General features: G+C 40.6%; 1 protein-coding gene and 1 pseudogene across 7 annotated transcripts in view; one reads left to right on the forward strand and one right to left on the reverse strand.

The window, feature by feature from the left end:
• Positions 1 to 5,995: 5,995 nt before the first annotated feature.
• LOC121488302 lies at positions 5,996 to 26,934 on the reverse strand (annotated as a pseudogene).
• The window catches only part of COL24A1 (collagen type XXIV alpha 1 chain), a 388,183-nt gene continuing 384,760 nt past the window's right edge, over positions 24,472 to 27,894 (forward strand). For 4 of the 7 annotated variants that reach the window (XR_005987020.1, XM_041750763.1, XM_041750767.1 and 1 more), the window contains exons 1-2: positions 24,472 to 25,904; positions 26,125 to 26,255. Coding sequence is in view for 5 of the 7 variants with exons in the window: in XM_041750763.1 (XP_041606697.1) it covers positions 26,200 to 26,255 (56 nt within the window). In the remaining 2 variants the exon portion in view is untranslated. Of the gene's footprint in view, positions 25,905 to 26,124; positions 26,256 to 27,894 lie in introns of those variants that run through there. The other 3 variants (XM_041750764.1, XM_041750765.1, XM_041750769.1) reach the window with 3 other exon arrangements.

Raw genomic sequence — 27,894 nt, forward strand, 5'->3', positions numbered from 1 at the left:
TGTGTCTCTCATGAATGAATAAATAAATAAAATCTTTAAAAAAAAAAGATATCTAGGCCTCCCAACAGAAAATACATTTTAAATAAATTGTCAGAGCCCTAAAGCTCCTTAGGAACAATACCACATGGTAGTCCACAGTAGGCCTGCTAACTTTTCTGTAAAAGGCCAAAAAATAATAAATATTTTAGGCTTTGTGGGCTATACAGTTTCTGTTGTAGCACTCAATTCTATTGTTATTGTGGGAAAGTAGCTATAGACAATGTGTAAACTGATAGACATGTATGTGTTCCAATAAAACTTTACTTACAAAAGCAAGCAGTGGGCCAAATAGAGCCTAAGTGCTGTATTTTGCCAACTCCTGATGCAGAGTGTTGATTTTCAACACATGATTGGGGCATCACTTGGGTACTCACTAGAAATGCAAAATTTGGGGCTCTAACCCTAGATGTACTGAATCAGAAATTCTGGGGGCTTCATTTCCTTCTTTTTACAAGCCTTGCAGGTGACTCTGATTCATGTTACAGTTTAAGAAATACTCATCTAGTAAAAGGGAGCTAATGTTTATCGTGCATTTGCTTTGTGCCAGGTGCTTCCAATATTTTTCTCATTTCAATTATGTATTATTGGCTATTTTACAATAGGTACAACTAAGGCCCCAAGAGTTAAATGCCTTGACCAAAAAAAAAAAAAAAAAAAAAAAAAAAAAAAGAGTGGTAGAGCCAAAATTCAAATCAATAGTCATCTGACTCCAAAGTATACCTTAGTTAATGTATCTCCAAAATAATCTTGGAGATCAATCTATTCCCACCTGCTGAATTTACAGTTGAAGGAATTAGGGACAAAATAGATTAGACCTATGCCCCAACCTGTTTCTCATTGCTCCCAATGCAATATTCTTTATACTATGCTAAAATTGCAAAGTGAACAGAAATTTCCTTCAAGCTCTTGGACAGGAGGTGACTACTTTTAATCAGGCAATTCCAGGCATTGCCCAGTATGATGGAAAGCCTCGATGATCTCCAGGGGAAATCTTACAGGTTCCATTCTGCTAAAGAAGACACCGGAATTTTCTAGTCATTGGAATATAACTTGGGTCTATGAACATAGTGCTGACATTTCATCTAGCCTCTCTCCAATTCCTGGATGTAAAGACAGATCATCTCAAATGTAAAAGATTCATTGGAGAAGGAGAAAAAATATTTATTGAGCTTCTATAAGAACTAGAAATTATTCTATCCACTTTGTATACATTAGCTCAAATAATCTATCAGTAACCAATGAAGTAGAATTATCCCATTACATAGGTATGAAAAATAAAAATATATATATAACTGAATTGATTATTGTCTTCCAAGTATCTGGACTCTATGTAACTTCAAAGCTCTTTCTTCTTGCCCATACCTTCCTGATGCCCAAATCCTGGATACCCTCTATTACATAATGGCCTCAGTTGTTTGTTCATAATTTAGGGAACTGTGTCATGTTCTCTACGCTAACTAGAACTGTAGTATCTCAAAAAGTATAATGTGCTTTTGGTTGAAAGGCTTTGTGTTTAAATTTTTATTTTACTTCCAAAGGAGTATTTTTTTTTAAAACACAAGTAAAATCAACTCCAGAAATGTGAACAAAAGCAATCAAATAAGAATGAATTTGAAGGATGCTTATTAACACTCCTCAGAAGTTGGTGTTTTGAAACATAATAAAGATCACTTTGTTAAAACATCTTTCTCTTACCCCAGTTTTAATGTTTTCTCATACATAACACTTAAAAGTCCCAGCCAGAGACCCATAAAGCAATATTTTCCCCCAATGTAATGGTTTCCTGCACATAGAGTTCAAAACCCCGTCTCCTGGAAAACATTATAAGGAACTTCCACATTATTAGAATGTAACTCACACTCTTTAAAGATCAGTAACATTACTTAAACATAGCCCCATGTTTAAAACACCCCTTCCTGCAGTTGTCTTTCCATAGTTTATATCATTCCCCTCCAAAAAATTTATAAAGGAAAATGAAGTGTGAAGTTCCTGCACACAAACCATACATTTTAAACAAAATCCGACTAAAGATATTTTTAAAGTCTTGTTTCACAATGAAATTTTAAAATGGAGGGGAAAAATGCCCCCCCTTGTGTTAGTTTCCTAAGGCTGCCATAACAAACTACCAAAAACTTTGTGTCATTAAACAACAGAAATTTATTCTTTTACAGTTCTGGAGCCTTAAAGTCCAAAATCAAATTGTCAACAGGACCATACTCCGTGAAGGATTAGGGAAGAATTCTTTCCTTTCATGCCTCTTCTTAGCTTCTGGGGGTTGCCAGTGTCCTTGGCTTGTGGCTACATCATTCAGTGCCTGCATCTTCACATGATCTTCTTCCTTGTGTATCTGTGTCTCTGTGTCTGATAGTCCACTCCTTTCCCGTATACTGGCATTAGTCACTGGACTTAGGGCCCAGTCTAATATGCTTTGTTGTAACTTGATTAGATCTGCAAAGACTCTATTCCAAATAAGATCACATTCACAGACACTGGAAATTAGGACTTCAACATAACTTTTGGAAGGACAACGATTCAGACAACTATAGTTATTGAGTAAATAAATATACCTATACATTACTTTAAGCATGAGAATAGCCTACAATTATTTGAAACTCTTTGCTTATACAAGAAATAATTTATTATTTTCTACTTGGTCTGAAGCCAGATTTTCGGTTACTAACCAAAGTATGTGTATTTATTGCTTCTGGTTAGCATTTATGAAGCTGATGGTTGGCATTTATAAACATTCTTAACAATTTATCTCCTTAAAAAGTATTTAATAACAACAATTATAATAATAACTACATATGAAGATCTTATTGTGACCAATACATGTATAACACCATTCATTTTTTAATATTTACAAGAATCCTCTGAAGTCAGTACAATTACTACCTGCATTTTACAGATGAGAAAACTGAGGCCCAGAGATGGTAAGTAGCTTGTCCATTGCCACACAGGTAAGTAGTAATTAATCAGACTAGTATTTAAATGTCAGAGGTGGTCAACATTGAATTTTTGTTTCCGGGTTTTGTTGTTGTTTTTTTTTTTTGGTGTAACAAACAAGTAATTCATTCCACTATGTCAGAAAGCACATGAAGGCAGTTTGGACTGAAGATGATGGAATGCCAACATATTTCTGTTCTTTAGAGTGTCCTATGCCAAAGTAACTGGAACAGGTGCCTTTTTCCTGGTGTTCATTCAACAGCAAAGATTCGTCAAACACACTTTCCTTGGGTTAGGTACTGAGTTAGGTACCAATAATTTATTTATTTATTTTTTAAAGTTTTATTATTTTTTAATCTTTTTTAAAAAAAATTTTTAAAGATTTTTTTGTTTATTTATTCATAGAGACAGAGAGAGAGAGAGAGAGAGAGAGAGAGAGGCAGAGACACAGGCAGAGGGAGAAGCAGGCTCCATGCAGGGAGCCTGACACGGGATTCGATCCCGGGTCTCCAGGATCACACCCCAGGCTGCAGGCGGCCCTAAACCGCTGCGCCACCGGGACTGCCCGGTACCAAGAATTTAAACAAAGTAAATGAAATACAGACTTTAAAGCAGTCTGTCATGTAATGGTCATCAATCTAGCTAAAGGATATTAAATCCTCATGAACTATTTTGACTTCTTCTGTACCACTCCGAGTAAACCATAGTACTTTCTGTTCATCTTCATGCAACCAAGTTTAGTTCAATTAATATGCATCCATATAGCACAAAAAGCAGAACCTGAGATAGTGAGAGACTGCTCCTAGTGGGGAGAGGGGGAAGAGGGAGATAGTAAAATTGGTAAATTTGCAGCCCCAAAATATTCCTGCTGATGAGGCCCAGCATTTGACATGTTTATTTTTTAAAAATATTTTATTCATTTATTCATGAGAGACACACACAGAGAGAGAGGCAGAGACACAGGCAGAGGGAGAAGCAGGCTCCATGCAGGGAGCCCCATGTGGGACTCGATCCCGGGTCTCCAGGATCACGCCCTGGGCTGAAGGCGGCGCTAAGCTGTTGAGTCACCCGGAGCTGCCCAGATTTGACATGTTTAGAAGAGAAGCCAGAGGATACAAATCCCTGCGGGCCTGTGGTTCAAGGTTTCAGCCCCCTTAGCTGCCAGCCAGATATGATGAATGCCATAGACTGGATGTAGTGGGAAGCTGACCTGCAGTTATGCAGAAGTGGACACGGTATAATTCCTACTGGACAGTGGCTGCCCCTGAATGACTGCCAGGAGAATTTTACAGTCTAATCCCCAACTGCCCTTCATGCTACAGCTGGTAAAAACTGAAATGTCTAGTGGAATAGTGATGGCTCAGAGTTGTACGAGAGTGTTTTTTACTTTAATTCCTGCCTTAGCCCACAGGAACACCCAAATACATTCGTTGTTATTGCTCATGTTCTTCCAGTTGTGTCAGCACCTTTGTTTCATATTTGTGGTTGGTATATTGGAGGAGTTTTACTTCAGTGAGAACACATGTGTGTGGCACAGAGTTATATCTAGTCTCCAGTGGCTGAATGGTAATACTCATGCAGTGCAGAAGAAAAAGAGAGAAATAGTTTTATCACAATTAAATAGATGCTCTTTCTGCCTCAAAGAAAAAAAATTAAGTTTTTGACAAATCACTTTGGAAACAAATATTTACCTTACTATAACTTTGGCTCTAGTTCTCAAATAACAGGAAAGAGTCCAAATCAATGCTATTTGTATTTCTTAAAATTTAAAGAGGAGGTTTTCTTTTTTTAATTTTTAAGTAGGCTCCACACCCAGCAGGGAGCCCAACACAGGGCTTGAACTTCCAACCTGAGATCAAGGCCTGAGCTAAAATCAAGAGTCAGATGCTTAACCAACTAACATACCCAGGTGACCCTAAAGAGGATATTTAAAGGTAATATAATAGGAAAGAATAGTTTTGTGTATGTATAAATGGTGATCAACTTTAAGCGTAAGTATTAACAAAAGAATAACACTATCACTGTCTCTACCAGCATCTCTCATGCCTCCTATGCAACATGAACAAAACCCAAGTCATCTTGTTCATCCTAAGCTTGCTCCTGATCTCAGATTTCTTATGGCAGTTAGTGGAACTATCATTACCTATTCATTCAAGCCAGAAAGCATAGTCATATTATACCTGAGGAGGACTTCTTCTGCATAAGAATGAATAACTGGCATAGGACTATTCTCCTGCCATAAACAACTGTAAAGCTAAACAGAATGTACAAGGCAACTGTTTGCAGGCATTTAACCATAGGCAGCACAAAAATAATCTCTGAGAGAAGGAAAGCTCTTAAGGTAAGCCTCACTTCACAAGGTGCCCTCTGGGGACGATTTTTGACCCTGACACAGTAAGCTGTGCTGGAAAACATTAGAGCTCCAGCACAATCAGAATAGGGAAACTGAGTTAATATTTCATCAACATCCTAGCCATTTAGCTGAAATACCAGTAAGGCCATACCCTACAAGTAAGCAGCACACTCTAGAATAAAATCTACTTTAGATCCACTGTAACCAAACCTAAACTTCCAAACTCTCTCCCTACTAGAGATAAATATGGCTCAGTAACAGGAATGCAGAAAACACCATGGACATTCCACAGAATCATGTTAGCAAAGTAAGACCACAGTTTACCCAAGTTCAAGTTGCTTAACAGTTAAACTACTTCTAGAACAAAAATCAACACTCTTCAAAATAAGGTAACAAAATCCAGTGTCTCTGCAATGAATCATCTACAAAGTTTTATATGCAAACAAAAATTATGAGACATGAAAAGAAATCTCATAGTCAAGAAAAAAGCAGTTAATATGAACCAACTTCTAGAGTTCCCACATATTAATTTTAGCACAGACTTTAAAGTAGCCATTATAAATATGTTAAAAAGAATGAAAGAAAAATGTGTTCAAGTAAGTAAAGGAATGTATGATCTTGATGAGGAAGTGGTGTCTCAGCAGAGTACAAAAAAACTCTTTTTTATTTTAATTTTTTAATTTAATTTTTTTCCATTTGAAAGTAGTCATTTATTATTTACAAAAATAATCATGGTAGACACCTTAGTTCATCCTTCTAATAAGCCTATTGATCTGGTCCTCTCTGTTGCCAGCATCTCTACCTTCTGCAAAATGGGTGGCCTTTTTCTTCATTCCTCTGCGTGGAGAAGATAATTTGAAGGGCCATAAAAAGTTGTTTGCTTCTTTGAAACATTTTCTAACAGTATAGATCTCCTGAATCAGATCCTCCATGCGGATGATGCCATATTTACCAAGAGACCGAGCAATCAATGTGTTATCTGTCAGGGCAATTCGCTTCTTGTTGATCTTGCCATAATCACGCTTGTAGATCAGTTCATTCATTGACTTCAGGTCTGGGTACCCCCAAGCTATATATGGTTCCACAATCCTTAGCATGCTAACTGAAGCCTTGTTGAGCTTAACAAAGGTGCCATTGAAGAAGATCTGGTGAAGGTGAAGAAGCTGCAACACCTTTCGAACCTTTGGGCTCACACCATTGATACCTCTGATCCTGATGACAAATCCCAACTTGGGTTCTGCAGGCACCTAGAAGTTGCTGGCTTTTCTCGCCATCCTCGCCATGCGAATCTCAATTCTGTACATCTGCCTGTATTCCTTGTGGGTAATGCTTAGCTTTTTCATAGTTAAGCTTCCTCCTTGCCTTTCAAAGCATCTTTTGGGCAAACTTTTTTCTCAGACGCTTGATCTTCAACTCTGCGAAGTTCCTTTGCTTTTTCTTAAGGGTTTCTGGCACAGCAGGAACCTTCTTCTTCTCTTCTGCAACCTCCATGGTTCCAGCTGGAAAAAGAGCCAAAAAAACTCTTTTTAAAAAAGGGAAATTCTAGAGTGGAAAATCCTAACTAAAATTAAAAATTCACCAGATGAGCTTAACAGCAAGCTGTAGATGGCAGAAGAAAAAAATCAAGGACCTTGAGTTAAAATTCAGGTATTTTCTAAAGAACAGAGAGAAAAATTAAAGAAAAGTTAACAGTGCCTCAGGACCCATGGAACAATATCAAATGGTTTAACATATATGTAACAGAGTCCTAAGACTGAGTATAAGAAGAAAACATATTTTAAGACATAATGACTGAAATGTTACTTTGATTTTAAAAATTGATTTATTTCCAAGTAATAAGCAGTAATAAATAAAGGAAAAACACATTAAATTGATGAAAACCAAAGAAAGAGAAAATTTGGAAGTAGAAAGAGACATATTAATCACAGGAAAGTAATGATACAAATAATGACTATTATCAGAAGCAATAGGGGCCAGAAGATAATAGAATAATATCTTTAAATCTGAGGAAAAAAACCCCTGTCAACACAACTTTTGAAGGATTTCAGAAATAGTATCCAAAAACTCTTATAATAAAGACTTGCATTATAAGAAATGATAAAAGACGTTCTTCAGGCTACAGGGTATAATGCCATATGGAACTTCAATCTATAGTAGTGAATGGAGAGCACTGGAAATGGTAAGTAAATGGGTAAATATAAAAATCACTTACGATTTAAATGGAAAATAACAACGTTGTACAGTGAGGTTGACAGCTTTGAAAAAGTAAAAGGAAGGGCAGGTAAAAGGAGTTATATTCTTATAAATTATTATATTTGTGACATGGGAAGTAGCAAATGGGAAGGGTGAAGAGTCTGGTATAAAGAGTGAAGTGGTGAAATATTGGACAAATAGCCTTTGATGAATTATACATGCATATGGTTAGTGCGAGAGCAACCACTTAAAAATTAAAAACAAAAAGTTACAGTAAAGAAGCCAATAGATGAAATAAGAGGAATACTTAAAACATATATATTTTTAAAAGATTTTATTTATTTATTCATTTATCAGAGACACAGAGACAGAAGCAGAGACATAGGCAGAGGGAGAAGCAGCCTTCCCATGGGGAGCCTGATGTGGGACTGGATCCTAGGACCCAGGATGACAACCTGAGCTGAAGGCAGGCGCTCAACCACTGAGCCACCCAGGTGTCCCAAAAACATATTTGATTAACCAAATAAAGGCAGGAAAAGGAAAACAGAGGAAAAATAATTCGAAGAGACAAATGGAAAGCAAATAATATGATGACAGATTATCCATTACATTTTATTTATAATAGTCCCAAGCTGAAAATAACCCAAATGTCCATCAACAAGGGAATGGATAAATAGTTTATTTATACAATGGGATATACTCTGCAGCAGAAAGAAGAACACACATGACAACATAAATGAGTCTTTTTTTTTTAAGATTTTGTTTATTTATTTATGAGAGACAGAGAGAGGCAGAGACACAGGCAGAGGGAGAAGCAGGCTCCATGCAGGGAGCCCGACGTGGGACTTGATCCTGGGTCTCCAGGATCACACCCTGGGCTGAAGGCGGCACTACACCGCAGGGCCACCAGGACTTCCCATAAATGAGTCTTAAAAACAACTGAATAGCAGTGTAACAAGAAGGTACATGGTTCCATTTACATGAAGTTTTAGAAAAGGTAAAACTAATTTATAGAAGTAGAAATAAAAACAATAGCTTCCTGGGGCAGGAATGGGGGAGGAGCTTGATGGCAGTGGGACATGAAAGAACTTTCTAGGGTGATGACAACCTTCCATATCTTGTTTGGAGTGGTGATTTCACAGGTATATATACTTGTCAAAAAATCATCAAATGTAACATACCTATAGAATCTGTTCTCTTCTGCTTGGTAAGTGGCAAATACATGCATCTTGATCCCAGTCCAGTTTCTTTCTAGAATATCATATGGATTCTATATAACCACTTGCTGCTGATTTCCAGGTTTTTGTTTATTTTGTTTCTCAGTAGACATTATTATCTCATCGACTTTCATCAGGAAGAAAACTTCTAGGAATTACACAGTGATTGTTAGTACTAAAGAGTTACTAAAGTTTCCTTGTATTTCTGAATTTTCCCCAAGTAAAATTCCATGTGTTAGAATCATCTGGCTTATTTCTTTGCAAGGGAAATACTGGAGTGGTTTTTAAAATGAAGTTTCCTTCCTGGGAAAATAACTTTTTCTTTAAATAATGTAGGGAATTGGGGAAATTTATAAATTTTTAGAAATATGATTTCAAAGAGCTGTTTTATCTTTTATTGCAATTGCTTTGGCTATTCTTAAGCAAACATTTGAAGATTCCTAGGAAATGCAACATGCCATATAGATATTTAAAAGTTGATTTTATTACATCACTTTTCTCCTAATCATATTGGGCTGATGATTTCATATTTGATTTGGAAAATTTCCTGGTTTATCCAAGTTTAGGTAATAATGTCTAGGCATTTGATATTAATCCTTTTTTTCTATAATTCACTTACTCATTGGGCTCTAATACTTTAAAATTCACATGCACATTTTCACACTTTAATGGTTGAAAGATTTTTCATGGTAACATTGTCACAATTTTGTTTGGAAAAGCTTTTACTTGAAAGTCACATATTGAGCTATGTTGGGAAAATGTCAAAATTTAGTATGAAAAATAAAGCCTATTCTGATATATTTCTTAAGAGGTTGGACTAGGAAAAAGATTTGTTGAGAAACAGCTAGAGTAGGATACTGAGAAGGAATAGGTGAATAATCTCTAAAATACATTTGAATATTAAAAAAATCCTTTGGAGAGGATGAACTAGGAAGCACAGCAAAAACAAGACATGGGATGCTCTAAGACTATCACCTTTAAGTTCTTCCTTGTAAGTTCTGAAAAAGATTGTCATGAGAACATGTTACCTTGGGGGAAAGAGTCAGATTTGTCATAAGGAAGAATCACATTTCTACTTTTTGGAGATAAATTCCAAGCACAAAATGTTATTTCCTTCGAAGTCCAATGCCATTTTCATCTTCTCCAATGGCCCCATCCCTTGGTGAGCTCTCCATCTTTTGAGCTCCTTAGTACTATACTGTCTGCAGCAGTCATATAACATGGAATGTGCTGGTTTTTACTGTATTTGTGATCATCTTTACAACCTTTGGAGAATTGTAGTGTGCCTTTGTACATTTGTATCCCTAGAATCTTAGACAGTGTTGACACAAAATAAGTCCTCCTCAGTGATGATGAGATGTTCCCAGCAGACTGTAACATGCCCTTCTGGTATCTTTCTGCCCAACAGTATAGCACTGAATATTTCACCATTAAAATGTAGCAGTTCATCTACTTGGTATGATTCTTTTCTAAACTATAAGATTTTGAGGGCTGAGATTATGTTTTATTCACCTCCTTACTCAATATTTTGCATATCAGAAGAATCTAAGAAATAGTTGTTGGATGGAAGTATGAAAGAGGGAACTGAACCAGGAGGGGTAGACTTTAATCCTTTATGACTAATTTGTTAAAAAAAAATATTGAGCAAATGACTTAGCAACTCTGTGTCTCATATATACATATGTATATATGTATCAAATCTAACTCTTTCATATAGGTATATATATACCTGATAATAATAAAAGGTCTCTTTCCATTCTAAAATTCTAGGATTTGATGATGATGGTGGTATTTTAACACAGAAAGGTACTTTAGTTCAAAAATTGATTCAGTGAGCCAGATATCAGTTCTTAGCAATTGGTTTTCTCCTGCCTCCAAACCTCTCATCATCTGGAACTTTAAGGACCCAACACAAGTCAGCATGCTGAAGATTTGGGGGATGACATTATTTCATAAATAGCTCCTCATTAGGAGAAGATTGGAGACCCTAGACCCTGGAGAATAAGTGTGAAAAGGTGATTTATGCCCATAGCTCAACAAGTGAAGCAATCTATTTCAATTTTGAACCAAAGGCTAATTTTCCAAGCATTCTTGATCCTCTTCCTTTGCCCATTCAGGAGGAACATCAGTTGATTTGATGAGTTCTCTAAGTTGATGGGTATAGGAACCCTGCATATCCTGCGTACATTGTTGAATACTACGTGTCCACACTGTTATAAGCTCTTTATGTATTATAACTCATTTGACAGACAAGGAAACCAAGGAAAGATAGCTGAGTTTACACAGGATAGAGGCAGGATTCAAATCATCACTATCTGACCCTGAAAGGATATTACAATGGTGCAGGTTTTAGAGAAAACTTTCTCAGAGGTGAGGATGGATGGAGGGACTGACAAAAAAATGAATAATGTAGGCTTTTAGACCAAAAAAAAAAAAAAAAAAAAAAAAAAAGACTTACTGCCTTCATTCCCAAATAGCTTTGCGTATGTGTAGACTATAGAGATGATTCCCAGACTGTTCGTATTTGTTTGGAAAGCCAGTTACCATTCCTCAGAGACCAGCAATGAGATTGCATTAACTGGTGATCTGAATTTCATCCAGGTCTGGTGGGTCCTGGGAGCGGACCTTGCCTGACAGAGTGCAGCTGTGCTGTCAGTCAGCAGGCTGGGGCAGGTGGGCCTCGTTAGGAGCTACAGAACCAAATAAAGGACTCAAAGGCAAAGGTTGCTCTTTCCTTCCAGCCAGAATATGGAATATTTATCAAGTAGCATTCTGGAGAAGTTTTACTCTGTTGCTTTCCACTTCCCCAGGGTAAACCTCATGATTTGGGACAGAGAACCAGTAATTCTGGTTTATGTAATTATTCATATTTCCTTTATTCATAATGCTTCCATATTCATAATTAATAACTGTAAATAAAACTGAAGCACACACAGTCTTCTTTTGACACAGGGGGAATTGTCTTCTAAAGAGCTGGCAAATTCTCTTACTCATCTTACTGGAACCAAAGTCTTTTGGCCAGTAAGTCTGAGTCTTTCAGCAAGCATTATTTATAAGAGAATCACAGTTATTATTTTGGCTTATATTCTGAAATATTTGCAGCAGTTTCTGAGTGGGGATATGCCTAGCTCTTGATTTGAAAGACTAAAAAGTTTTCACGTATTTCTTCTTTTTCAATTAGTCCTGGAAACTTCAAATATTAAACAAGTAAAAGTCTCCCAGGGTTGGTTTTTTTTTTTAAGATTTTATTTATTTATTAATGAGAGACATACAGAGAGAGGCAGAGATACAGGCAGAGGGAGAAGCAGGCTCCATGCAGGGGAGCCCAATGCAGGTCTCAATCCCAGGACTGAGGGGTCACGCCCTAAGCCAAAGACAGGCACTAAACCACTGAGCCACCCAGGGATCCCCCTCCCAGGGTTTTATTAATTTGCATTGTTTTCTGATGAAACAGATTTTTCTAGTCATTAAAAAGTATATTCTTGGGGGCTCTGGGTGGCTCAGTCTGTTAAGCATCTGCCTTCAGCTCAGGTCATGATCCCGGGGTCCTGGGATTAAGCCCTGCTTTGGGCTCCCTGCTCAGAAGGGAGTCTGCTTGTCTTTTTACCCCCACCCCCTGCTCATGCTCTCTCTTTTTTCTCTCAAAAAAATAAAATCTTTTTTTTTTTTAAGTATACTATTAACATGGAAACCAAATCCTCATCTGGGAATGAATCCCTCCTGTGACGGATGGTCACAGGAGGTAAGTGATTGTCCTGCTTCTGACAATGGTTCCAGTGGCTGCGAAGTCACTTTCAACAAAAGGACTCCCCCCCTCCTTTTTTGGACGACTCTAATTTTAAAAACATTCTTATATTGAGCTGAACTCGTATCCCTATAAATTTTACCTTCATGGATATTCTTTCTTGCTCCTCTTTGTGGGCTTCTCTTGCTCTGCCCAGCCCACAAATTTGGGTGTTTCTCAGAAATCAATATGCTTTTAAAATTTTACTCACTGTCCTTGGACAATCTTGGTTTCAGGGTTTACCTACACTGTGATAAGTCTATCTCAAACTCAGATTTTGTGCTAAGCTCCAGGCTAATATATTTAACCACCAATGAGGCATATCCACCTGGCTACCTTACAGGTACTGCATATTCAATTTAAATAAAACTGGTTGTATCTCTCCCTCGACTCCTGAGTTTGGTGTAAAGCTACCATCCACCCATTCTCCTAAGAAACTGGGAAATCATCTTGCATTTCTCCTAATCACAGCCCATTAGTCAGTCATCTAGCCTTTTTGATATTGCCCTTTTAAAAATCTCATGTATGTCTCTTCCTCCTCAATTCCATTACCAAAGGTCTTCATGGTTTCTTAACTGATAATAAGAGCTTCTGTATTGTTACCCTGGTTCAGGCTTCCCCCCTTCAATCTTTCTTCTCCAGAGTGAACCACCTAAATTTAAACCTCTTGGTACTATCTGCTCAAAATTCTTAAATAATTTCATCTTGTGAGAGGAGAGGATAATCTTAAATGCATTTGATGGCATTGAGATCCTGTGGATACACCCATTAGGATGGCTATTTATAACATATAAAGAACTACAGTTCAACAAACTAACAATCCAATTTTTAAAATGAGCAAAGACTTAAATAGGCATTTCTCCAAAGAAGATATACAAATGGCAAATAAGCCCATGAAAAGGTCATCAACATCACTAATCATTAGGGAAATGAAAAACCACAGTAAGTTACCATTTCACACCCATTAACATAGCTACTTTATTTAAGAAGAAAGAAAAAAAGAAAGAAAGAGAACACGAGTTTTGGAAGGGCTGTGAAGGAACTGCAACTCTTGTGCACTCCTGGTAGAAATATAAAATGGTGTAGCTGCTATGGAACATAGTATGGAGGTTCCTTTAAAAATTAAAAATGGAATTACCATATGACCCAGCAATCCCATTGCTAGATATGTACCCAAAACAAGTGAAATTGAGATTTAAACAGATATTTGAACTACCCATGTTTATAGTGGCATTATTCACAATAGTCAAAAGGTGGAAGCAACCCTAGTGGCCCTCAATGAATAAATGGGATAAATGGATAAACAAAATGTGGTGTATATATACATAAGTCAGACTTTAAAAAGGGGAGAATTCTGACCATACTACAACATTGCTGAACCTTGAAAACATTATGCTGAATGAAATAAGCCAGTCACAAAACGACAAATATTGTATGATTCCACTTATATGAGGTACTTAAGTTGGGTAATTTAAAAATTACCTGCCTCACGTCATTTCTAACTCCTAATCAAATCTAGAGTGACTAACCATCACACTGGTTTACCTGGGTCTTCGGGGTTCCCAGGATTTGGGACTCTAAGTGCTCAAAGTGGGAAAGTCTGAGGTAAATTGGGAAACCTTGGTCACCCCACTCAAATTCCAATGATATAGCATTTCCAAATTTCATCAGCATTCTCAAATGTCTTCGATGAACTCATTTAAGAATTTGAAAACTTAAACTTGGAAATTGCTAACATCAGAACTTAAGATGTCCTGTAAGATGTCTATGCCGGTTCAAATCTATTAATTAACATCCCTTCAGTAATTATATATTGTTTGGCTTGTTATCATCTAAAACATATTTCTCTCTTTTCTCCATAAGAGAATCATAAAAATCTAGTCAAATGCCTTGCCAAGATCCAGATACACTGGATTGATAGGTATTCCTTTGATCCAAGTTTTGCCAATCTGTCCAAAAAGGAAATTAGATTAGTCCGTCAGATCTTGTCGTTGTGAACTCATACTGGCTTCACATGGTCACAGCTTGTGTGTGTACAGTGCAGGCACACACCCACCCACGTCTGAGCAGTCCTTTAACTGAGCAGCGTTAACCCCTCTGGAACCTTCTCTTGGATCAACGTTGATTCATTTATAAAGAAATATTATATTCTAACCCTGTACACACATGACCACAGATTTCCCAGATTTTCAAGAATATTGAAACCAATAAAGAGAACAAAGGATTTTCTTCTCCTGACTATACTAGATTCAGTAGCCAGTATTAAGCTGTCTATATTACTGAAATATCTTTCATAGCATGAAAGACATGGACTCTGGCCTGCTAATACCTGGTGAACTAACTGGCTAAGCAGTCTAAAACACTCGAGGGTTCATAGGAATAGGTTTTTTTCACATGTAAACTAGCTATGTGAATACACATTCATTCATAGGGATATAAATATAGGGCTCAAGTAGTGGGAAGTCATCAACATTAAACCAGTAATTGCTACCATTTGGAGAGGTTTGGAGGCAAATGCATCTATCTCAGTTTGAACTGATATCTTAAGTAATCTCATCATTTGTTTTGTTTTATTTCCAAGTGAAAACAGGGCTGTTTCTGGCTGTTCTGGGCTTGTACATGCCACTAGGGAAGAGAAGCTCTTCTCCCTGTGAGAGGGTACTTTGTTTCCTGTCTTCAATGAAAGCTTCATAGGAGTTGGAAATAAGAAGCAAAATGAAGTAAAATTCTAATCAATCAACCAAGTCATTACCTAATAATACTAAAAATAAAAATAATGTTACTTCTGTTATCACAATAATCAGAAATAGTATTATTGTTATTGTTATCATTATCATCAGCAGGACCTGTATTCCTGATGTGACTCTGCTACTCATTAACTCTGTGACTGTAGCTTTGTCTTCAAGCCTGTTTCATGATTTGTAAAATTGGGATAAACAGGGATCCCTGTGTGGCTCAGCGGTTTAGCGCCTGCCTTTGGCCCAGAGCATGATCCTGAAGTCCCGGGATCAAGTTCCACGTCGGGCTCCCTGCATGGGGCCTGCTTCTCCCTCTGCCTGTGTCTCTGCCTCTCTCTCTCTCTGTGTCTCTCATGAATATATAAATAAAATCTTAAAAAAAAAATTGGGATAAACAATACCTGGACTGCAGACCTCAAAGGTGTTTGGGAGGCTGTTTCATTTCTTGAGCATGTGCTATGCACCAGAGCCTGGTACCTTACATAGGATTATTTAATTTATTATTTTTTAAAGATTTATTTATTTATTTATTTATTTGAGAGAGTGAGAGAGAACAGTAAGCAGACTTCCTGCTGAGCGAGCCGCCCATGAGGCACTTGATCCCTCAACCCTGAGATCATGAGCCAAGATCATGACCTGAGCTGAAATCAAGAGGCAGATGGTCAACCAGCTGAGCCACCCAGATGCCTTGGGACTATTTTATTTAATCTTCACAGCACCCTTGTGAACATGAATAGCAGTATTACCCTAACTTTGCCAATAGGGAAGCTGAAGGTGAGAGAAATGAAGTAATCTACCTTAGATCTCATGCTTCTGAGTGGCAGAGCTAGGATTTGATCTCATATTGGGTTAAGCCTATTCTACTGTATCATGGATTTATTCCAGCTATAAGCTGTAGACCTGCCTGTAGAAATGTAGGTACATAAAAGGGGCATTGATTTTCTCTTCCAGAGTGGGAGGGGGAGGTTTTATACATTCCTGTGGATTTCCTTAAAAACCTATATGATTTCACTGATTTCTTAAGCCAAAAGTAACAGTCAGCAGAGTCTTTCAGAAGGATCACATAACAAAGGTAATGTTTATATAATATTAAAACCATCACCCATTATTTACATAAATATGCTTAATATCACAATGAGTTTAAGAGAAGCATTCCACACAAAGCAGATATTCATTCATGACATTCAAAAGCTACTTAACTTTCATTTAATGGAAACAATCCTTTATGCAATCTGGTCTGTGAGTTTAAAAATCCTTCCTTTCATATTCCTTCTTTTATAAAATGCTGATCTGGGGAAAAAAAAATTCATCTTTGCTACTGTAGTCCAACACTATTTCTCTTGCACTTTTTTTAAGCCAAAGATTTTTAGGAAGAACATCCATCTCTCCTAGAATTAGTCTGCTTGCTTACCCTTGAAGGCACTTTCTAATTCTTTCCATTTCTTATATTTCCTAAATATTTTCTATCCACATTTAGTATTTCTTTGGCCAAAGTAATGCCCCATACTTTTGGGCTGGCACTAATGGAATTCTAAATACTTTCCCCTTGAATATATATTCCAAAATATATTGTTCTTGTCCTAGGTTACAGATATTTTGTTAAAACACACATTGGATATAGTGGTTATGGGGGTGGGGAAATGAAGAAAAACTAAATGCTTTCAGAGAAGAAAACGATAAGTGATTATAGTGGGCAGATACTATTCTAAATACATAATTTTAAGAAAATTTAAGCATCAAAGTGGTTTTGCAATTCTTTTCGTTTTATTCAGTATCAACACAACTATTCTATTGATTTAAAGATCTTTTAGAACTGTTATAGAGTCTTTAAACGTGGCTAAAATTTCCTCTGAGGAATTTTAAAATAGAGAAAATGTAAAATAGGAAATTTTCTCTGAGGAGAGAAATAATTTGTATGTTATCCAAATAAAGCCTTCTAGTCAATTTACTTCCTAAACTGAACTGTGGAAATATGAGCTAAACAGATAGACTTAAAGAGAAAGAACTGAGTCTAGAGTCTTCTCTGTCTCTCTTTGTCTCTGTCTCTCTACTCTGTCTCTCTCAGCAGGTGCACCGGAAAAGAATTTTGATTTAATATTTGTGTGCAAAAGCTAAACAAAATAGAAGGGAAATTACGTGATTCGTTCATATGGTCAGTATAAGCCCTAATGTTTGCTTGAATAAAATGGGAGACATGCACTATATCATAGTAAATGTTAAAGCCTAAGAATTGTAGGTCAGGAAAAATAATTTTAGAAGGTGCAATTCAAAGGGTAAATTTAGAAAACTTCATCTTGGAATTCTCGCCAATCTGAAACCTTTGAGACTTTGGTATAAATTAAAGTGTGACTATGTTGGAGATCTTATTTTAGAGCACAAGAGGGTCACATGTAATTGTTTGGATTCATTTTCTCTATTGGATGAGAGCCAATGGAATCAAGAGTGATTATATTGAGTCCTGCTATTAATCATACACTCTTCTTTTCAGGGCTTCTGGGAAATAACTGTGGCAGACAGATAGGGCTGACACACAAAGATCAGAAATGGGAGAGTCTTTCCAACCAAAGATCTAGATGAGTCTCAGAGAGAGTCATGCTCTACCAACTGAGCCAGCCAGGCATCCCCAATGATATATTTTTTTGATTAAAAAAAATAACAATTAAAAAAAATAAAAATAAAATAAAAAAATAAAAAAATAACATTAACATTCAGTGTGCCGTTATGATTCTATGTACCATAAATATGTTAACATAGCTTCAAAATGTTATTTAAAAATTATTTTACTTATGTACATCTAGAATGATATCATACTCTAATTTTTTTTTTTTAATTTTTTTTTTTTTTTAATTTATTTATGATAGTCACAGAGAGAGAGAGAGAGAGGCAGAGACACAGGCGGAGGGAGAAGCAGGCTCCATGCACCGGGAGCCCGACGTGGGATTCGATCCCGGGTCTCCAGGATCGCGCCCTGGGCCAAAGGCACGCGCCAAACCGCTGCGCCACCCAGGGATCCCTCATACTCTAATTTTTAAAAAAAGATTTTATTTATTTATTCATGAGAGATACACACAGAGAGGCAGAGACATAGGCAGAGGGAGGAGAAACAGGCTCCATGCAGGGAGCCCCATGTGGGACTCAATTCCAGGACTCTGGGATCACGCCCTGAGCCTAAGGCAGATGTTCAACCACTGCCACCCAGGCGTCCCATCACACTCTAATTAAAAGGTATAACATTAAGCTTTTTTCCCACCAACTTTTAGACTGGAATTTTATACTACTAGAAATGAGGGAATTGCCAGAGGAGATTAAGGAAAAGTAAATCTGAGTAGAAATTTCTTTCACTACCGAAATACCTATTATTTCCATAAAATAACTCCATTATAGCAGTTCAATAAAGGAATTTGGGTGAAGATACACTAAAAGGTTTAGAAAATATGTATCTCTATAGCAAATTCCCCCTCAGTCTGTGTCCTATCTCCACCATGCTACCACATCTGGTATCAGGAGTACATTGTTTGTAGCGATGAATTTTTAATGGGGAGAGAATCAGTCAGGGGAGAATCTTTAAGGTTTCAAAGACATACTCTAAATTACCAGTTTTAATTTAACTTTAAATATACATTTGAAAATTAATGGGCCCTCCGGTAACACTGCAGATTTTGGAAATCATTCAGAAAGGGTTTAAAATAGAAATGCTGATAGATGATGAACTTCAGTGGAATGAATGGTGTCACTGTAATACTTTGCTTCATAGGCGTGAGGCCCATTGTAATGAACATCCCTGTGGCTATTTTTTAATTTCATTCAAACTTTACCCACAACATACACACACACACACACACAATTGTTTGAATGGCAGACTAAAATAAACTAATAGAGCACTTAGTGGAACATACTGTATATATGTAACCCTTTTATTTTATCTTGTCTGGTATTTGGACTCAGATTATCCTAGCCCATTGGTTAGTACCTTAACACTGATTAAGGTTACTTGCCAGAGAAAAGTGAGTTTTATTTATTTATTTATTTATTTATTTTTGTGAGTTGCCTTTAAATCAATTGGTGGCCTCCATTTAGTTATTTAGTTCACTTCACAAATGAATCATATAGAATCTGTGCTAAATGGCTAGAACAGGGCAGCCCTGGTGGTTCAGCGGTTTAGCGCCACCTTCAGCCTAGGGCATGATCCTGGAGACCCAGGATGGAGTCCCATGGAGAAGCATGGAGCCTGCTTCTCCTTCTGCCTGTGTCTCTGCCTCTCTCTCTGTGTGTCTTTCATGAATAAATAAATAAAATCTCTAAAAAAAAATGGCTAGAACAGTGAGATATTACACAGAGGGAATGAGAAACAGGCAACCGGGATGGTAGAGACAAGTAATTAATAGACAGTGGGCTTATCTTAGTTCTTGACTTCCATGTTTTATCTGAGCAGGTAAACTAGGCAATAGTATGTGTGAAATGATCAAACTAGTCCTGCTCAAAGGGAATGTAGTCGGTGGGACTGGAATGGTGAACTCTGTATTATGCACAATGTGTCAAGATTGTCTGTGTTTCTGTCTGGTTTCAGATCTAGTCCCAATAAACATGTTATACTTCCTATTAACGTCAGAATAAAACTCTCTTCCAGCACCACATGGTCCAAAGCATGTCAAAGACCATGGGCATCCATATGAAAGGAAAACACATTATGGAGAGCTCACTAGCTCCTGGACCAGCAAACGAAGAAAGGAACATCATTCTACCAACTGTTTTAGATGCACATTTGAGTTAATTCACAAGACTAAGAATAAAGGAAGAGAAGAAAAGAAGAAAGATTCTAGCATAAACAGACTTGGGAAGGAAAAAAGTGGCAGCAGAGAAAATTGAAAAAGTTTGCATAATAAAAGACAGGAAATTCACATTGGATCAGAACTGAAAAAATTTCCTCACCATCCAAGCTAAGAATTTTCATCTGTTTCTGTAGTGAGGAGGGATTGAAATATTTTATCACTTGCAATACATTGTATATAAACATGCCTTAGTTAGCTATTTGACAAGTGTATATAGTTCTGTTCCCAAAGTGAATATTAAGTCATTTTTGTGAATCTTTTTTGTCATCTTCTCAAAGGCTCTGGTGAAAGAACCCTTCCAGCTATCGGCCTACCTCCCCCCTCCCTCCCAATTACTGTAACCAGAGTAAGTATTCCTTATTACTTTAATGAACTCTGTGTCTCCAACTTGGGTGCATTATGTATTAAACACAAAATAAAATCTAAATTTCCAGGACCCATATTTTAAAATGAGTAAAGTTTAAACATGTATCTCTCAAATATCAGTGAAGGTTCTTTCCATCCTCATCTCTATATTATAGTTTTTCCAACTGCATGCCTGTAATCACGATGCTAGGACTTTTTATATCTCCATGCTGTTGCCTATGCTGCCTCCTCCACCTGGATTGGCTTGAATTTTCATGTCAACTTGGCAAACACCTATTCATTTTTAAAGACCCAAACCTCATATGCTCCCAATCACTCTTGCTAGAATTGGGTATTATCTCCTTTGTGCCCCAACTGCTCCATGTCACCAGTTGGTTATTCTTACTTCTTTTCATCATCTATACCAGTTGGTTTTTATGAGATCCCGTTCCTAGCAGGTAATAAGCTCTTTGAAAGGAATAATTATGCCACATATCTTCATAACCCCAGGTCTTAGGACACTGCCTAATACACAGTAGGTATGACACTCTTTAGTTATTCAATCATTCAGTAAATATGTAAACATGGAATTTTGGTTAAGCCACAATGATTCTGCCTAGATCCATGTGAACAAGAGTACTTACTCATTAAGAGATTTCACAGGCAGTCAATAAGCATTGTACTTGATGACTAAGTCAAGAATGGGTTGACATGTTACCATATCACTAGTCTATCTGTATCACAATTACTTGCAGTACTTTTAACAATGACTTGTCAAAAATGTAGATTCAAGTCCCACCTTAGACAGGCTCAGTCAGAATCTAGAGGCATAAAACTCGGGAATCTGTAATTGTAAAAAGCAACTCATGTACCATATTCTTCAATAAAGTAAGCTAGAGAATAGAAAATGTTAAGAAAATCCTAAGAAAATATATCTACAGGACTGTATTGTATTGAACAATCCATGTGTAAGAGGGCCCACACAGTTCAAACCCATGTTGTTCAAAGGTCAGTTGTAGTTAAATTGCCTCAGATCACAAAACTGGTAGTCAAGATGTAAACTCACGTAGACTGACTCTGGGTAAAACTGATGCTGTCAATAATTCCACCCTTCCTTCCTAACTCACTCTAACCCCCTGAGTTGTTCAAGGTTCCACTGTAATCTTTTTCTGCCTTAATTTCCTCTTCTGTAGAATGGGAGTGATAAACAGTACCTATTCAATAGGATTCATTAAGAGGATAAAATGAGTTAATATATCAAAAATACTTAACACTCATGCATAGTAAATATGATTTACAGTATTTACTGTATTATAATTTTTTGAATTCCTATACTATTATTTAATAATGCTACATATTTTTGGTTCTCTTTTATCTTTTTTAAGATTTTATTTATTAGAGAGAAAGAGAGAGAGAGAGAGAGAGCACGAGCCAGGAGGAGAGGCAGAGGGAGAGGGAGAAGCAGACACCCCACTGAACAGGCCGCCCAACATGGGGCTCAAGGCCAGGACCCTGGAGATCATGACCTGAACTGAAGGCAGAGGCCTAACTGGCTGAGCCACCCAGGCACCCTGGTTCTATCTCTTTTAATTCTGCATTGTCTCCCCCCACTTTCTATAACCTAAGTTTAGGTCCTTGTCTGTTTTCCATTTCTATATTCCCTTCTTTGAAAACAGAGTCTGCTGTTAAAGCCTCAAATACCACTTTATGCAGATAATGAAGAAATCTAAAACTCTAGCTCTGGCCTTTCTCTTGAAATCTAGCTTTCAACTCCAACAGATCTTGGATGGGCCCAATAGAATTTCCTACCAATATCTCAAGCTAAATAGGTCTCAAACTGAATTAGTTGTATTCCCTTTGTCATTGGCCAATGGCATAATTTTTCAGTCATTTGGACTTGAAATTTCATTCTCCCTTCCCAATGTAACCAGTTATCAGACCTTTTTAATTTATTTTATTTTATTTTAATTTATGATAGTCACACACACACACACACACACACACAGAGGCAGAGACACAGGCAGAGGGAGAAGCAGGCTCCATGCACCGGGAGCCCGACGTGGGATTCGATCCCGGGTCTCCAGGATTGTGCCCTGGGCCAAAGGCAGGCGCTAAACCACTGCGCCACCCAGGGATCCCTTAATTTCTTTTAATAATGATTCCCTTATTTAGCTTTTCTATCATTTCTTCCATAGTTCAAAACACTAGCATATTTTAACACTTCCATTTAACTTATCCTCCAACCTTCTCGCTTTTCAATCTTGGCTCTGGTACTGATCAGTCTTCTTAAAATGGGAATTTGGAACATAATCATTTATCAGTTTGAAATTCTTTAATTTGTTTCCATTTTACCATTTAGATTAAATCTTAAATGGTAAAATGGAAACTCCACGAAGGGAATCTTCATGCATTTTGTTCACCAATGTAACTCAAGTGCCTAGAATACCAAATAATAAGTGTTTATGGAATGAATGAACCCTTATCCTGGCATTCAGACTTCCATACTTTGCCCTCAATCTTTCTTCCAATGCACAAACTTCTAATCCAACCAATGAATCTATTTCTTTCCTTCTGAAATAATTAAGATACCCTCCTCTTACCCATTGTGAATCTCCTGTTCTCCATTTCCAGAAAGAGGAATGTTCCACTTATGTAAACCCTCTTCACTTTTCAAGGCCCAACTAAGTAAGTCCCAAGGTCTCTGGTTAATCTGTCTTGATCAATTTGAGCTATGTGAATCTCCACCATCCTAAATAGTTTATAGCATTTAAACCTTACATTATTTAAAATTTTTTTCCTTACATTATTTTTTACTAGGCAAATGCCTCTGCTCCCACAAACAAATGTACTCTATATGACACTATGTGGATCCTTTAGGATCTTCTGCATTACAAGAGCTCTATTAACTATAACTAGCAACTATTCTCTTCTTATAGTCAAAGAACCTGAGATACATTTTATTAAGTATTTCCATTTCATACAGCATTCAAATATTCACTCAATATTATGAATATAAAAAAAATGGTTTTAATCCTTGATGAAAATGGAGACAAAGATTAGGTGAGTTACTGATTAATTCTTATCTATTCTTTCCACCAAACCAAATTACCTTTCTTTAGTTGAGTAGTAATCTGCAGAAAAACTGTAGTTTAAGGCTATTTAAGAATGACTATCTTCCCTCAGCCCTGGATTTCTAGAAGGATTCCAGAAAGCTGTGGCTATTTGTTACAAAAATCAGGGGGTGGGAGGGATTTTACAGTGGTTAGGCCTGGCACGTTGCACCTTAGACTAAGTGATCTAAGTTAACATTACCAGTAATAAGATATAACATTATATATAACGAATATAATGCCCTAAGAAAGAAACAACATCACTTCAGTAGTATTTATGCCCAAAATAGGTAACCTGAACCTGATCATGAGAATACATCAGACAAATCCAAATTGAGAGACCTTCTACCAAATAACTAATTCAAAAGGGTGGAAGTCGTGAAAGACAAAAGAATACAGGAACTCCACAGATGGGAGGAAACTAAGGAGATATAACAGTTTAATCTGTTAATTTTTTTTTAAGATTTTATTTATTCACGAGAGACACACACAGAGAGAGAAAGAGAGAGAGAGAGAGAGAGAGAGAGAGAGAGAGAGGCAGAGACACAGGCAGAGGGAGAAGCAGGCTTCGTGCAGGGAGCCTGATGTGGGACTGGATCCTGGGACTCCAGGATCACGCCCTAGGCCAAAGGCAGGTGCTAAACTGCTGAGACACCCAGGGATCCCCAATCTCTCTGTTAATTAATGAACAGAGTATAAGATCCTGACTTAAATACTAGACCAGACAAAAGACATTTTAGAAAACTGACAAAATTTGAATAAGAGCTATAGATTAGTCAATGGTATTGTATCAGTGTTAATTTTTTGGCTTTGATCATTGTATTGCTGTTAGGTAAATATCACTATTAGAAGTCTGTGCGAGATATACAGGAACTCTACTATTTTTTTGACTTTTATGTAAATCTAAAATCATTTCAAAATAAAAAGTTGAAAAATTGAAGGAAAGGAAGGTGAATTAAATCCTATGTTCTTGGAGGAAAAAAACAATTCCCCAATTTTTTTGGGAAATAATTCCTAAAATTCCAAGGGTTGCATCAATCGTTTCTATTTATCAATATAGTTGCTTTAACTTTTATAGTATGTGTGTAATGTGGGATGCTTTTCAACATGTAGAAGTATCATTAGCTGTGGATGGCACACAGAATAGGCCAGGAAAACTTGGTGGAGAAATGATATTCAATGGTATACAACAGTCGCTGGTTAAATAGACACGCTAAGTAGTATTTTAAGTGCTGAAAATACAGCAAGAGTAAGATAACAGATCCCTGACCTCCTGGAATTTCCTTACTTTTATTAATAAAAAGATAAAATCAGATGGTTAATATTTTTTCCCCAGGACTTGGAAGGTGGCCTTGTCAGGCTGTGAAAAAGCTGCGCAGGGCTGGAGGCTTCTGTCAAAAAAGAAATTTATTTCAAAAATGAGAGAGGACATTCATTCAAACTGGAAAGATCCGTGGTCTGTTAGCACGCTCTAGATGCATAGACGCAGATCATCAATCCGTATTTGTAAGCTGGAGAAGCGCAGAAAGCAGAAACGTGGATCACAGGAGAGAAAAATCGGCAGAAGAGCAGTACAGGGGGGCAGACGGGAGGAAAGGTAGAAAGGACCGTCGCAGTCCCTCGAGAAGGGGACCTAGGCCACAAGCATCAGTGCAAAAAGTAAAAAGCAGGAAGGTCGAGAATGAAGGGCTCCGCGGAGTGTGATTTCAGACCGTGTGTGAAGGCAACAGAGGAAAAGCTCAGGGATGGGAGACGTGCAAGAGGAAAAGATCATACTGGGGACTGCAGGAAAGGGGACACGAGGGAAGGGTGGCAGTCACCTACGCGCCGGGGACGCCGGGGACGCCGGGGGAGGGTGGCGTGGGAAGCGGGCGCGCCCGGGGCGCGGGGGGCCCAGGGGCCGGGGGCGCGGGAGCCCCGCGCGGGCTGGGGGTAGGTTGCGGGGCGGAGGGGGAGGTGTGCGCTGTTCGGTGATGTCATTGCAAGTCAGTGAGCGGTGAAATTTAACACCGGCCGGATTTGCTGGGCTCCTCTTCTTCCCGGGGAAGCGGCGGGCGGCAGTCCGCGCCGAGCGCCTGCGGTGGCCACCGGCCCCCTCGCAGCCGTGGACCGCCGAAGTGGGTGTGTGTGCTTGTCTGACAAATGTTCCGGCGCGGGTGGTTTCCAAGGCCCCCCCCCCCCGCCATCCCCCTCCCCCCATCTCCTTCCCTCCCCCATCCCTCCTCTCCTCCCAGGCCCACAGCAGAGGACTCCACTGGAGTCACAGAGTCGCCTTTGAACCGCAAGTGAACTCGAGGGCTGCGCTCGCGGCGAGCTCCAGCTGCTGCCGGCGCCCCGCCGCCTGCCCGAGGTCTCGCTCCTCGCCCGCCCTCCCAGGGGAGCCCCCCCCCCCCGCCCGGGCTCGCCCGCTCCCGAGCTAGGGAGCTAGGAGCCTAGCTGACTGGTCTACCCTTTGGGCGCTATTTCTTCCCCCTTCCCATTTCCCTCCTCCCTTTTTGTTGTGGTTGCGATTTCGGAGCATCGTTTTCATGTGACTTTTTTTTTTTTTTTTTTCCCTCTTTCATGGCCAGTACCTGCACCCTTAGCAGATCGGAGTTGCCTTCTGTTTTCCGTTAGCGCTTCGCTGCAGGGACAAATGCATACAAATGCATTTAGGAGCCCACAGGACAAGGCGTGGAAAGGTCTCCCACACGGCACAAACGTAAGTAGCCCGGTGGCCCCGCGGCCAGGGTCAGCCCGCCCCTCCCCGGCCGCGGGCCCCGCTGCGCGGCTGGGAGATCCGCGCGCCCTGGCGCTTCTGCAGTCGGAGCCGGCGGGCGGCCGCGGCATCCGCCTCTCGCCTCCTCAGTTTGTAAAATACCGTGTTGGAAGGGACGCGTCCTGCCAGCGGGTCTCTCCGAAGGTCTATGCTAACGAGGTCCTGCGGCCGCGGAGGGACGGCTCGCTGGCGCGCGTCCCGGGCCGGCAGCGGCGCCTCCCGCGGCTCCCGCGCCGAAGCCCGGCTCCAGCCCCGCCGCCCGCCTGCCCTCCGTCGGCCCCGCGCTCGGGCCCTGGGGCTCCGCGCCCCCGCCGGGCTCCTCGGGGCTCCGTGCGCGCAGCCTGGGCCGCGGGCGCCCACGCGGGGTGCGGCTGCCGGGCGGGAGGGCGAGGACACCCGCGGGGCCGGGCATGGGGCGCTCGCCTCGGGTCGGTGGCGCCGACAGCCCGCGGCCCCCGCCTGTCACCCGCGCAGGGGCTGGCGCGGGGCGGGGCCGCGCCTCCCGGGAGCGTTCGCGCGGGGCCCCGCGGCGCCGTCCCTGGGAAGAGACGCGGGGCGGGGGGTGCACGCCTCGCGGGCTGCCCCGCTCCCCCTGGAAGAGGCAGTGCGGGACGCGCCTTTGCCCGGGGAGGGCCGCTGGGAGGAGGGTCGCGGGCCACGCGGCCGGCGCGGGCGGAGGGCGGGCGGCGGAGGCGGGGGCGGGGCGCGGGGAGGGGCCGCCCCGGGGCGGTGTTTGTGTGCGCACGTGCTTCCCCGCCGCGTGCGGCCGAGCGTGGCCGGGCTCGCGCGCTCCCTGCTCTGACCCCGGGAGCCCGCGCGGCTGCGCCTGCCGGCCCCGGAGGACGCCCCCCGCCCCCGCCCCCCGCGAGCGCCCGAGGCCGCAGGGGTCGGTGCGTGGGGCCCGGGGCCCGGAAGAGCTCAGGCGCTGGGGGCGGCTTCCCCGCGGCGGCTCCCGCGGGTCGCACCCGCTTCCCGGGCGGCTTTCCCGCCACATTTCTTGATAAAAGGCCCAACGCGAGGAGCCGGTGGGAAAGCGGGCTCGGGGCGCGGCCGATCCTGCGGGGCCGCGCGCGTCCCCCTGCTGCTCCCGGCCGCCGCGGAAGGGTGCAAGGAGCTCCGGGTCTCTGCGGAAGGGTGCAAGGAGCCGGGTCCCTGCGGAAGGGTGCAAGGAGCTCCGGGTCCCTGCGGAAGGGTGCAAGGAGCCCCGGGCCCCCGCGGAAAGGTGCAAGGAGCCCCGGGTCCCTGCGGAAGGGTGCAGGGAGCCCCGGGTCCCTGCGGAAGGGTGCAAGGAGCTCCGGGTCCCTGCGGAAAGGTGCAGGGAGCCCCGGGCCCCCGCGGAAAGGTGCAAGGAGCCCCGGGCCCCCGCGGAAGGGTGCAGGGAGCCCCGGGTCCCCGCGGAAGGGTGCAGGGAGCTCCGGGTCCCCGCGGAAGGGTGCAGGGAGCTCCGAGCCCCCGCGGGAGGGTGCAGGGAGCTCGGGGCCCCCGTGGAAGGGTGCACGTGCACCAGGAGAGGTGAGGTGAGGCGGCCCCCTCCGGTCCGCCCGCAACCCGCGCCTCGGTGCCGCCCTGGTCGCCTCCCCGC

This window comes from Vulpes lagopus, chromosome 3 (genome assembly GCF_018345385.1).
Source record: "Vulpes lagopus strain Blue_001 chromosome 3, ASM1834538v1, whole genome shotgun sequence".
Taxonomy (NCBI): domain Eukaryota; kingdom Metazoa; phylum Chordata; class Mammalia; order Carnivora; family Canidae; genus Vulpes; species Vulpes lagopus.